Source organism: Pagrus major, chromosome 1 (genome assembly GCF_040436345.1).
Source record: "Pagrus major chromosome 1, Pma_NU_1.0".
NCBI classification, from domain to species: Eukaryota; Metazoa; Chordata; class Actinopteri; order Spariformes; family Sparidae; genus Pagrus; species Pagrus major.
Window position 1 is genome coordinate 7586659 of NC_133215.1, and position 13426 is coordinate 7600084.

The following is a 13426-nucleotide window of genomic DNA, read 5'->3' on the forward strand; positions in this document are numbered from 1 at the left end:
AATTATCAGGGATAGCCAGCTCCTCTCAAGTTTGCTGAACTGACTGATGTTTACGACATTTCAATATAATGTTCCCGTTCATTACATTTATTGAGCCTGTGGTCACGGGACCATCAGAGACCCCCCCCTCTCTCTCTGCTGGTGGGACTTTCCAGTGCGATGGAAACCAGGGCGAGCCTTGATAATGTTCTAAGCCCCGCCCCCTTTTACCGAACGCTCCTGATTCTTGAGCTCTGATTGGAGCAACTCGCGGTCAGTCAAGCTTTCGGAGCAGGTTTGGTTGCAGTGCGGCGGTTGTTGATGTCGCCGTCAGGAGTCAGCCGCCGCAGAGGAGAGCTAGCAGGTAAGCAGAGACACAGCGGAAAAGACTGCTTTTACACGAGTTAATGCGATTAGCTACACTTCGCTGTAGCATGGACTAGTATATTTGGGATGTTTTCTGTCAGAAAACATGAGGTTTTTGTCGACAGGGTGCGCTGCTTCTGCTTTTAGCGTCGGTAACTTATCACGTCAAATTGACTGGGAACTCGTGAGCAGCTCTGAATGAAGCCACTTGTTCATCATTCAAATGAAGACCAGCCCCGTTTTTCTCCCGTCAGCAGGAGGTCTTGCAGTGTGATAGAAAGTGGAGATTACACCACTAACCCGAGTTAGTTTATTCATTTCGTAGCTGAGCTAGTAACAACCATTGAATAACCGGCTATAACATTGTTTTTGGGGCGGTGCAGGTCGTTGCTCCACTGAAAACAGCAAAATAAAGCTTGTCAGTAGCCACAGTATGTAACATGTGGGGTGTTACACCTGTTGCTACTCCTGAGCCCTGTCCTTGGGATGCAATAAATGATTCATTAATGTTGAAAGTAATCCCCCAGGCTGACAAAGAGGGCAGGGCTGAACACTTTTGCATGTTTATATCAGTGAGACATCTTAGAGACTGTGCTGCTGAAGATTGTCTTCCCTAAGCTCTCTTTGTTATTTTCTGCCTCAGGTGACCATGCAGTTCCTGGGCCGGCTGTTGGACACAGTGTCCTCCGTGTCAACCCTCTTCACCAACCCCTACAGGGTCAGGGATGTGCCGCTGTCAGACTACAGCGGAGGAGGCAAAGTCATGCAGAAAGAGGAGGGACGGATGGTGCTGTACAGAAACACCCAGTGTCAGTCATGGGACTGTCTGCTCATGTGCCCTGAGACGCCTACTATGACTCTGAGGTCAGTATTGATCACATTAGCCGACAAGGGAGGGTGATGTGATATGTGTCATAATCAAGCGACTGACCTAGATTGAAATGTGCAGATGTAAGCTGAAATGACCACAAGCATGTTTATGAGATAGCTTGTGATTTCCATGAGCTCCTGCAAATTTGGTCAATACTTCCAGCCTTGCTTCACCACGTCAAAGCCCTTTATCTCGAATGTATCGGGTCATTCAGTCAGATATGAAAAGTACTGATAAACCGTGAAGATAAGATGGTTTTTATGATCCAAGCAGGGAATTGTCAGAGCTACTTTTAAAACATAATCTGCAGAGCATTTGTATTGCAGATATAAAGGTTACAGAAATCAAAGGGACACTTTACAGATTTTCAACCAGATATGTATCATTACAATGTGGGTAATATATGCCACTGGACAATGTTTATCTCCCTACATGTTGCCTGCAGCCAGAGCCACCCACTCATTTGCTGGCTCTAGAGCTGTTGTTCAGATTGTGCGTACACAGTATATTTGTGGTCATTGTTAAGAGGTGAAATTTTACTTTCACATTGTTAGTATAGACGTTGGATAGAAAGAGAAAGAGAAAGAAACTCAGATCAAAATGTCAAAAATAGGCAGTGCAAATGGACTATGAATCAAGGTTCTGTTACCGTGTTGCCTGTTTTAGTTTAGTTTCTAGTTTAGATGTAATGTTAATACAAACGTTTTGAAAAGGCTACCAGCGTTACCACATTCCCAAAGTTTTCGGCCTTCATTTAGATATTCCTTTACGGCTCTTGTGAAATGTGACCAACCAGGTAATCGTTGCGCTGCGTTAACCAGGCTGTTTCAGGTGGCGTCAGAGGAGGATGCAATGAACTGGTTCCCCCAATATGCCCTCAAGCTTCGCCCCTTCTATGAGACACTTCCTCTGAAGGCAGAGACCGCCCAGCCTATTGTGGACTGTATCCGCAGCCACCCGGACTGGAGTTCTGCCCACATTGCTGTGGAGACGGGCCTGAGAGATTGTCTCAAACACAACTATGTCCAGAGGTAAGAGGAAAGGTGCTGATTTTCATTTCTGCTTGAGAAAATGCTCATGTTTGTGGCAGTGTCCTTGAGTCCAAAATGATATTTTATCATTTCTGTGTCAAAAGTCCAAAAGATATAAAGATATCAACAATGATTCTTACAACTGATTATCAACATTGTTCCTGCAGTCGACTAAAGGATAAATTGACTAATCTTTTCAGCCCTAGCTTCTGGCTCAGGGGCCTGAGATAAACACTTCAGGATAAAGCTGAATGAAAAGAGGATTATAATGTGTAAACCTATTCTACAGAGGCATTAATTGTGAGGCAGTCAATATGAAGCTGCCGGCTAAATGCATACAGTGCAGTAAATAGTATTAAATATTTATCATTAGTTCATAACAACAGGGCTTTAAAACCCTTCCAGTTTAATTTACTCTACCCATTTGCCCTGCCGCAACTGATTTTCATTCATTTCAGGACATACATATATTTATTTGCTACATTTTTGGTCAAAGTTTTGCTGAAAGTCTTCAGTTGACAAGACATACAAGATGTGTCTGTCTTCTAAAAAGCATTCACAAACATTGTTGTCGAAGAATTTAATCTCCAAGACACAATGAGGCTACAAGAACCACATGAAAAATACATTCAAATTGATCTTATCTTGCAGTGAAAAACTTGTGATCTGTAGCCAAGTCCCAGATCTGGGATGTTGGAGTTACTTCAAACATGCTACAAGTAGTTTTTAAGTGATTATGAAACAGTCTCAGTTTTATAGCGATGCCTCTATATCAGCTACATAAGCAAACAAGACCATCAGCGAGAAGACTGGCTATTTCTATATAGTTAATATAGTTATTATTAATGCTTGTCACCTTGCTTGTCTGGTGGTACGGCACTTAAAGACTTGCAAAACGACCTGTTTGGTCTTCTTTCTGTCTCCAGTCAGATCAATGCTCGGGACGCATCAGGTCAAACGCCGCTGCATCGGGCATGTGAGCGTGGCGACTCAGTCTGTGTGAAGGAGCTGTTGGAGGAAAGCCAGGCTCGCACCGACATCAAAGACCGCAATGGAGAGACACCCTTGCACTTTGCTGCCAAGCAGGATTCTCCTGCCATCATCCAGGTGAGACACGTGAAGTCACAGTTACATTTCCATCTGATCAAATTTTGACCACCGTGTTTGAAAAAAAAAAATTGTTTGAGCAAGGTAGATAGGCTACTATTTCAGGTCGAGAATCATAAAGTTTTTAACCCGTCATGTCCTCTAAACTACACAGCAACAAGCTGCTGTCCATCATTTTCTCCTTTCCACATTCAGGTCATGTGTTCGCGGTTGTGCTCGGGGGTGAATGAGCTGAACAACGACGGGGAGACGCCGCTTCATGTGGCCTGCCGTCTCGGACGTATCGAGTCCGTCAAAGCTCTGTTGGGGGGTGGGGCAAAGTGTGATGTAGTTGGTGGTGCTGGCTACGCCATCCACAGTGCCATGAAGTACAGTGAGAAGGGGTGAGTAGGGGTAAAATTGAGGATTATTATTTGCAAAATTCCATAGCTGTGTGTGGTTCAAACGGTGGCCCATCAAATTTTTTAAATGGTTTCTGTTGGTTGGAATCAAGCCAGGACAGTCTTAGTATGAATTGTGTTCAAATTAATGTTTCTTCCCTCTGTGATTTTAAGGTCATAATTTGATTCGATTTTTGAATTCACATCTGGATTTGTAAAGATCAACAGACCATTAGTTTTATGCCCTTTACATTTTCAAATTATTCTTCAAAGATAGAGAGATATTTTACTTTATCCTGTTGACTTATGCAGGTTAGGGTTTGGCAAGTTTAAATAATATTCACCAAATGTATAGATTCCAAACAATAAACAACAAAAGATATAAATTCAGATTGTTAAAAAATTAAGTTTCTCAAACCTGCTCCAAGTAAACCCTCTCCCCGAACAAATCAATTAAAGATCTCTGTCACTGTTATCAGTTCTGTTCAATTTAGTTCATCCCCCATGAGTAAAGCCTTGTCTCAGAGCAATCAATGAAGGTTCTCTGAAACATCTCAGATGCTGTCGGAGTTTTCTCTGGACTCAATTATGCAGTGTCTTTCTGTGATAGAGGAAAGGTGTGTGTATTGCCTTCAGTGACACAAAAGAGCATATGGTTTTGAAGTAACGGTTTCCCTGGTTACCTTGCTGCTGTGCCTCTCTTTTAAAAAGACTTTTGGCCGCAGTAAATGCTTGTACTCTTGTGCAATATGCCTCCAGTATCTGGGTGTATTGACGTGGAATAAGACAGCACATGAAAGGGAAAATGATTGACAATTCTGGAGACAACTTCTCTAAGACAACTACATTAAGTAAACTCATACAAGTAATATTGTGCCTCTGAATTGTCATCATTTCTGGAAACTGTTGAGGTTGCTAAATTCTTTTCCAAAGGAGTCGGTACAGTTTATTTAAGAAATGAAATCTGTACAAAAATTGCAAACCTGAGACAAATTATGGAGCCTCTTTGATTTGTCGCTGCTCAAAATAATACAGCATAGATTCTATGCAAGTGATGTACTTCAGTTAATCCATAGTAAATATTCGTCCTTTATTTTGTGTTTGACTGACAGCTGTGTGGAGGAGATCCTCAAAGCCGACTCAGGACAGCTCCAGGCTGAGGACTCTATGTATGGAGGGACGCCTCTGCACTGGGCCAAAACTGCTGAGGTGAAGAATATTACATTTTGTGTGGTTAGATATCCATAATGAATCTTAGTGGTACACATCCAGAGGAATTGATGTATTAGAACGGGATATTACAATGAGTTTATTACCTTGGAGTTGGAGCTTATGTAATTATTACAAAACTAACTGTAACTATGTTGCTGTGCATTTTCTGGGCTATCAAACCAAAACATTCATGTTAGGAATGATAAAAGTATCAAGAGGATTTCATACAGACAAGCTTCACATTTGAGGGGAAATGTCAAGCAGATGTTTGAAAAAACATTACCTCTCTCTTTGCCAGATGTGTCGTATACTGTTGGAACACGGCTGTGCAGTCAACTACCTCAGTAAGACCGGAGAGAGCCCGCTCCATATTCTGACCAAGAGGGGCCGCTTTGAGGCGGCCATGGTGCTGCTCACCCACGGAGCGAATGCCAACCTGAAGGGCCAGGATGGAAACACAGCCCTGCACTTAGCTATGAAGGTCCGTGTGCAAGATATCATCTCTCCTTTGTTCTTATTTTCCTGATGAGAACAATAATCTCTTACTGATGATAAAAATGGTCATAAAAAGGAGGTAAATGTCAAGGAATGATTTTGCAATGTGGTGGCAACACAGGCCCCTTTCACACTGGGCAAAAAACTCATCCACTGGCAATGCGAAAGGAGTTAATCACCTTTTATAAGCGGGTTTGCAGGCATTTAAAAAAAACACATATAAGCACTAATTTTGGTTTAAAACACTTTAAGGTTATAAAGATTATACATGGTTTATTTAAAGATTATAGAGGTTTTAAAATCCTAACCAATTTGGATATTAGGTTGCATCACACATACAGTGTAAGGATAAACTTCACAGATGTGCTTCTCTGCAATGGCCAGCATGCTCACACTGCAAGATGTTATCTGTCTTTCTCGGTTAGTTTGAGTGTTCATGTTCTTGTTTCAACAGGAACATTTTTTTTCTCCTTTTGCATCTATGCTATTTATGTAACTACATCCAAATTTTTATTGGATAGGTGAAAAAGCTAAATTGAAACACTTATTGAAAGTGCTGAATGTGACAGATTGATGACATCTGAAAGAGGATCCAAAGTTGAATTTTTCCTTTATTGTCATTTCCGTTTGAAATGTACAGTGCATGTTAAAAAATATTACTTAAGTGCCTCTCTGTTCTTTAGATGGACCACATGGACTTGATCAAAGCTCTGATTGTGTTTGGGGCTGATGTGGAGATCCACAACGACCTGGGAGAAACACCTGGACTCATCGCTGCTCGCACCAGCAAAGGTAAGAGAGAGGGAGAGAGAAGAAGAGGGAAAAGAGAGCTTTAAACTGTGTGGAGATGAGATGAGGGAGGCAAGGAGGTGTACAATGGAGGATGAACTAAAGGAAGCGAGAGGAGGGAAATAAGGAATTATGATGGATTGATTGAACTTAGATTGCATGACCTAACTGGTCTGTTTGAACGTTATAATAACATCTTAACACGTGCCTGCAAAACGGTAAATAATATGTAAAATCTTGTTTTACAGCTCCTTGCTACTTTTAAAGCTGTGAGCAATAAGCAAGATTATTCTGCCATATTGAGTAAAATAAGATAATAAGAAAGAGTCCAAAGAGGAAGGAAACAGATTAAGAATTATTCAAAATAAAACTCTGGCCAGTAAATTGTTGTTATTTCAGTCTCTTCTACTCACTACTCTCATATTCACCTTCATAAACAGTAGAGGGCAGTACTACATTAAAAGTAAGACTCTTTGTTCTCACACCCTTGTCAGTATTTAAACTGCCCTTTAATTTCTTAAACTGGCAATAGAGAAGTTTTTTGTTTTAACGACTCATGAAGAAAATTCTGATTGCACAATCTAATGGCTATATAAGAAAGGACATCATTGGCATTTAGGTTGATTCCCTTTAAACTTCACTTTAACTACACTAAGCCATTTTGCCTAATGGGCACGAAATCTGTCAGGAAAATGAAGGTTGACTGACGATCCAGTCAGGTTGAGCAACCTGACATCATTGCTGTCTGCTTTCGTGTTTCATGTTCCGTTAAAGACTAATAAATAAATTAACACGTGTTTTATCCTGTGTGGTTGGTGGCGGAAACTGTCTTTGTGACAGCGGCGCCAACATTATTCCACTTGGAAACAACCAGTGAAATAACAACTCTCTTACACAGTATCAGTGATACTGAAGAAATGTATAATATAGTCACCTTGTAGTTGTGAAATTCAGAAGCAGTTGAGTCGTTTCCTCGACACATTAACTCTAGTGCATGTTAGCGTGACTGTACCAGAGATAACTGATATTTTTGCAGTTCCTAGCAGCTGATAGAAATCAATGACTGAACGTATTTGAATAATTGTATGAGAGATTTCATTTTGATTGAGGTTTCTGCCTGTTAAAGGGCAGTGCTGGTTCACGGGGGAATGTTGGGTCTCTGTAAATTATGTATGTTCTTGATCTGCTCTATATAAAAAGTGTCATGAGATGACCTTTGTGAATTGGTGCTATATAAATAAAAACTGACAAACTGACAGATCAGCACATTGCAACTCCTGAATTTGTGTTTCTATCCAAAAAACAACATTATGGTATAATCATATTTGTTGTTTGCACATAGAGATGGATGTCAACGAAACCACTCACTTGATGCTCTGAGGCAGAAGTGATGGGAAAGGAGTTTGCTTTATCGATACATTCATTGGTTTTGAAAATGCATGATAATTGCTAACAGCTCGTTCATGTTCTTGCTCTCTCTCTCTTCCTCTCTCTTTGTCTTTCTCTCTACTTATTATTGTGTGTGCATGTCTAACATGTTGCCTGCTTGTGTGTGTAACATAAAAGGTCCTAACAGAAAGATACTGCTGGACATGCTGTGTAATGTAGGGGTCCAGCGGTGCCTCCCACCCTCCCCCGGCAGTCCTCCCCCCATCTCCAAGCCTGGAGGCATAGGTAACGCCACCAGACGTCCTTCTTCCCTCCCTTCACTGTGCTGTTAAAGCCCAAATTAAAATGTCTCCCTTTGGTATTATGCATACTATTTAATATTTAACTACTGTGGAAAAAATTTAAAACCAAACCTACAGGCAGAGTTTTCTGTGAAACTTGAGCCACAACTTTTCATGTTTATTTGATACATCAGAACTGACCCAAAAGGCAGCATCACTCTGGTCCCTAGAAGTTTTGTGGCTTGTAGAAAACCCAGAAGCCCCTTTTACTTTTGGTATCCCTTATGTGTGAATTTGATGCCATGTGTTGGTCCCATACCAATAGCTGTTGTAATTGGCTGACAGGGTTTGAGGACATCATGTATGTGGGGGCTGCAGTCAGTGCAATGAGCAGAGGCAAGTCTGAAGTGGATGGCCCCAAAATGGAGATGAAGTGAGTTCAAAACTTCGGCTCAGTTGTAATTTTTTAAATGAATATTTTCACATTTTTTACTTGAGAAAATTGCAGTTCTGGAAACAGCTAAACTCTCTCCTCTTCTCTGCAGGATGGATCGGCTCCTGTGTCTGGATGGTGGAGGTATTAAAGGCCTGGTGTTGATCCAGATGTTGATCGCTCTGGAGAGAGAGGCTGGTCGGCCCACCAGGGAGCTCTTCGACTGGGTGGCTGGCACCAGCACTGGGGGCATTTTGGCCCTCGCTATAATCCATGGTGTGTATGTTTACCCTTTTATTTTGACGTTTTTTAATAATGTAGCATTAAAAATAACATTGATGTTTCTTTTAATGTAGGTAAGTCCATGGAGTACCTGCGCTGCCTGTACTTTAGGATGAAGGAACAAGTGTTCAGAGGTTCACGACCTTATGAATCAGCACCGCTGGAGGACTTCCTGAAGAAAGAGTTTGGAGAGAACACCAAGATGACAGATGTCCGATACCCCAGGTAACTGTTCATGTTGAATGTCTCCATTGCCAGATTCTAAAAATGAACACATCTTGGTTTCATTTGTTGCAATTGCTGATTTTCAGGTTTGAAGAGATGTCAAATGTCTTTCTTTTCTGTTCTCTTTCCACTCATTTATTTTTTTCTGTACAGGGTGATGGTGACCAGTGTTCTAGCAGACAGACATCCAGGCGAGCTGCACATCTTCAGGAACTATGACCTTCCCTCCGTCCGTAGAGAGCCCCCATATGCCACCACTGCCACATTCAAACCCCTCACCATCCCACAAGGTACTTTAGGAATGGGAGCCAATTATGTTTATTGGCTCATTGCACTGGTGCTCTCATGTTGTGATGGAGGGGTAGTGCAATGCATTTATACTACCACTGGATGGTGTCAAAGTAAACAGCTTTCCAACCCTACACTGGGTGGCTTAACATCCTGGGATTGGGTAATATCAACAGGAAGTTAAGCCTGAGAAGTCAAACATCATCAAACCTACATCTGAGTATATGTGTTGTCACATTCCTGAGCAAGCTCAGTTCTGCTGTGTTGTCTGAGTGCCAGCCATGTTGTTGTTCCAGGATGGGAGGATGAGGATGTGTTGATAGTAGGACACACAGAAGAGCCACCCAGAAAGCGTAGGAAGGTGACAGGTGAAGGTGTGTGTCTGTGAGTGAGAGACTTTAAAGAAACAGTTTAACCTCAGTCATTTTCTTTCTACCCCCATGCTGATGGAAAGTTGGGTGGAGTTTTGTAGTTCAGGAAACAACGCAGTGTTGCTGTGAAGCTCCAGAAATGTTTCGTGGACTATGAAACTTAACTTGCCTTTCTATCAGCATGGGGGCAAGACTGAATTTTCTTTTTTTGGTGAACTGTTTCTCTAAGTATTTAAAAGAAACAGATTCACAAGGATTTTCATTTGTCAATCACAGCATGTCAAGTGGCAACGCTCCACAAATTCTCATATTTCCAGGTTTAGAGGAATAGTTTGACATTTGGGAAATATTCTTATTCACGTTCTTGCAGAGTTTGATGATAGATTGACACCACTTTCATGTCTGTAATGATATACTACATGTTAATTAGCTGTAGATGTTCTGGTAGGTGGATTTTGTTACCTTTGGACTGAGCCAGGATAACGTTTTCCCTGTTTCCAGCTTATATGCTAAGTTAAGTTAGCCGACTGCTAACTGCCGATTGCTACCTGTAGCTTCATCATTCTGTGTACACATGAGAGCAGCATCAGTCGTCTCATCTAGCTCTCAGAACAAAAGCGAATAATTGTATTTCCCAAAATGTCAAACTTTGCCTCTGAATGTGATTTCATACAAAACACATGCTTTTAATAGCACAGCAGCAAAAAAAAAACATACTTCACCCCTTAGGCCTTTTCAGCATGAATGAATGTGAATGCTTCGTGAGCGCTAACAAGCTTTCTCTGCAAATTGGTTGTAAAGTCTGCACCCAGAATCGAAGGATCTGACTCATTGTTTCATGCCTTTTTTAAAAATTTAATATCCATGTTTTTGCACCAGAACAACTTGTTTGGCGGGCTGCCCGCTCGAGCGGTGCTGCACCCACCTACTTCCGACCAATGGGCCGCTTTCTGGATGGAGGGCTGCTGGCCAATAACCCGACGCTAGACGCCATGTCGGAAATCCATCAGTACAATAAAGGCTTAAAAGCAGAGGTAGGCAACCTGACATCTTTCAATCACTAATGCTTATGGACTTCTAAATCATTGTTGATGAGATTATTTATTTGCCTCCTTCCTCTCAGGGCCATGGGAACAAAACCAAGAAGTTGGGCATAGTGGTCTCTCTTGGTACAGGTAAGCCACTTCAGTGTGTCTCGAGTACTATTTATCCAAGATGCCATATACCGCTCTGAATTCCCACACCGTGCTCCTGTGTATCTCCAGGTAAACCTCCTCAGGTGGTGGTGAGCTCTGTGGATGTTTTCCGACCCTCCAACCCTCTGGAGCTGGCCAAGAGCATCGTAAGCGCCAAGGAACTCGGAAAGATGCTGGTGGACTGCGTGAGTACAACCTGCTCTTGATCACATTTGTCCTTGGTTAAATCAGTGATACTCACAATGTACAGTTTTTCAGATTAATTCGTCCACTAAGAGTTCTGTTTTCCACTTCAACTTGTGGAGCTTTATTTAATGTTTCTGATATTTTGGATGTAATAATTAGTAACAGTAGCATTTGAAGAACTGTCTTTTTGTTTCTAATTGTCTAATTGACGTACAAATGTCTCTGAATGTAAAGTGTACAGACTCTGATGGCTGTGCAGTGGACAGAGCCAGAGCGTGGTGTGAAATGATTGACACCATCTACCACAGGTCAGCTGACTATGATTCTACTGAACTTTGGTTCTCATTTCCAGCTAATTCTGCTCTCTGTCGTAACCCTTTTTTAACCTTCCCCTCATCCGTTTTTATGACTCACCATCTTAATCACACCATCTCTCCCACTTCAGCTTATCTCTCTTGTTCTTACACACTTCCTTTGTGGTATTTTGAACCATTAAAGAGACAAGTTCAGCAATGTGCTGTGTTTAATGACACAGACCAGATAGATATGGCTGAGGCACCTGTACACCACCGTGACACGAACATAAAGGACAAAGTTAGCTATTGAAGCCCTCACTTTCATAGTTTTTTTTTAACCATTACTTCTATCGGTTTGTATGATAACTATTTACTGTCAGTCTTAATTGTGTAGATACGGAGAGTCAACAGAAAGATGACACATGGCAAAACAAGTGTTTAACCCTTAACAGTACTCATTCTTACCAGTCCAGTTTAATTACTCATTTAAACTACTTATATTGCTTTGGAAACAAGCTATGTTTAACACTATATTCAAACACAATTTGGTAGGCGTTCTTGTTTCCTGTTATAAGTGATTGCCACACAGGCTTTTATTTCACTTTATTATTTCTAAAGTACTATGAAACTTGATACAAATCACTGTGTTTATTGTCTTTTGTGCAGATTGAGTCCCCAGTTGTCTCAGGAGGTGTTGTTGGATGAGGTGAGTGACTCAGTCCTGGTGGACATGATGTGGGAAACCCAGATGTACTTGTATCAGAAGAGAGAAACCCTCCAGTCACTGGCAAAGCTGCTACTGGACAATTGAAGGTGCAAGAAAGATCACGAGGAGAGGCTTCGACGATGGGACTATGAGAGTAGATGTGTTGGAGAATATGAGAGCAAAGGGCAGTCCCAAGAGCGGTGTCAAGCACAAGAGTGACTGGACGTGGAACAAAGAGTAGGGAGCCATGTGTCTGATATAAGACTGTAGTGTCTGTGTTGGTGTGCTCTTCCTTTCAGACAAACATCCTCGAGATGATGTGACAACAATGACTATCCTTTTCCAGCTGAGATGTCAGAACACGGTTGCAAATATGTGAAACAAGACTGACACCTCACGTAGCCTATTAACGGCAAGTTATGTAGCATCATGTGACCTTATCCTTGACCTAATCACTATCATGGTGAAGTGAGTTTACTCTTTGTGTGTAAACCAGCGGAGGTGTGTGGAGCGTTAACTATTTTGGTATGTGAATACAAGGGAAGTGTAGGAGGAAGTGTCGCAACCAAATCAAACTTGAAGTGGCACGGACCGACTGTGATGATGTCAGCTAACTGTCAACCTCCCACGGTCCGTTGTGTTCATAACACACTGAGTCAGAGCGTGACTGGTTGGGATAAAACTAACGTGTAAAACTCCACCTTCTCATGTTCCTCTTCTTCTTTTTTTTAACCAAAGTAGCTACAGACACTGAATACACTGACATTTCCCACGAGGCCATATCATCAACAGGACCCTGTAGTCCTACTGTAGCACAGCTTGGATAATGGTGATGACGAACCTGCCTTATGCGTCTGGGACCCGAATTTGTACCTTTCTTTTTCTCCACAACACACTTTCATGCCTTTTACTCTGTAAGTTATTTTATTCGTCTTGGCTTCAAACACAATATTTAACTTATTGAACACTCATTGATAACTTGCTTGCAAACTGTATACACTTTTTTGAATCCTCTTTGTCTAACGTGAAAGTGACTCGAGCACGTTTAACATGCACTGTTACAACTGGACTTGAACAAAAACTTGAATTATCAATTAACGGAAGGACGAGGAACAAAAAGTCTCACTGCTTCTTGCACAACATAAACTAGAGGTTATAAATTTCCTATGTTTTTTTTTGTATTCAGAATAATTATTGAAGTGTATACTGCTATGGTAATAAAATATATTAATGTGGACCAAATCTTGAACCCATGAAGTGTTGAGCTCTTTGTCGTAGCATTTACACTGCTGCTTGTTTTTAATTCAAGCTGGGTCTGACTACATGTTAATTAGTGACTGCTGTGGCCATTACACAATTAAGAGCACAGGCATGAGACAGGTGAGTCAATTTTATTCAAACATACAACCTTTAATCAATCCACCAAAAGTCAAAACACATAATTGGGTCATGAGATGCACTTTATTGATGAATAATTGAGCAGGGGGGGCTGTAAGACAACTAAAACTCATAGCTTGATACTGTTTTTGTAGAATAAAAGGGA

The 13426-nt window shown here is 41.4% G+C and overlaps 1 protein-coding gene across 2 annotated transcripts; it reads left to right on the plus strand.

Annotated features, from left to right (window-relative positions):
* The first annotated feature begins 274 nt into the window (after positions 1–274).
* pla2g6 (phospholipase A2, group VI (cytosolic, calcium-independent)) lies at positions 275–13125 on the plus strand. Of its 2 annotated transcripts, XM_073478206.1 has the most exons (18): positions 275–343; positions 989–1209; positions 2038–2247; positions 3174–3354; positions 3550–3737; positions 4847–4943; positions 5245–5427; positions 6125–6233; positions 7797–7904; positions 8246–8333; positions 8446–8609; positions 8690–8840; positions 8994–9130; positions 10379–10533; positions 10623–10674; positions 10765–10880; positions 11116–11189; positions 11844–13125. In XM_073478206.1, exons 2-18 carry the CDS (start codon positions 995–997, stop codon positions 11986–11988), a joined length of 2373 nt encoding a protein of 790 aa, XP_073334307.1. In that variant the 5' UTR covers positions 275–343; positions 989–994; the 3' UTR covers positions 11989–13125. The 2 variants fall into 2 exon arrangements, with proteins under 2 accessions (XP_073334307.1, XP_073334316.1); XM_073478215.1 differs by lacking the exons at positions 10379–10533; positions 10623–10674; positions 10765–10880; positions 11116–11189; positions 11844–13125 and adding an exon at positions 9425–9562 and having other exon boundaries at positions 297–343.
* Positions 13126–13426: the final 301 nt, after the last annotated feature.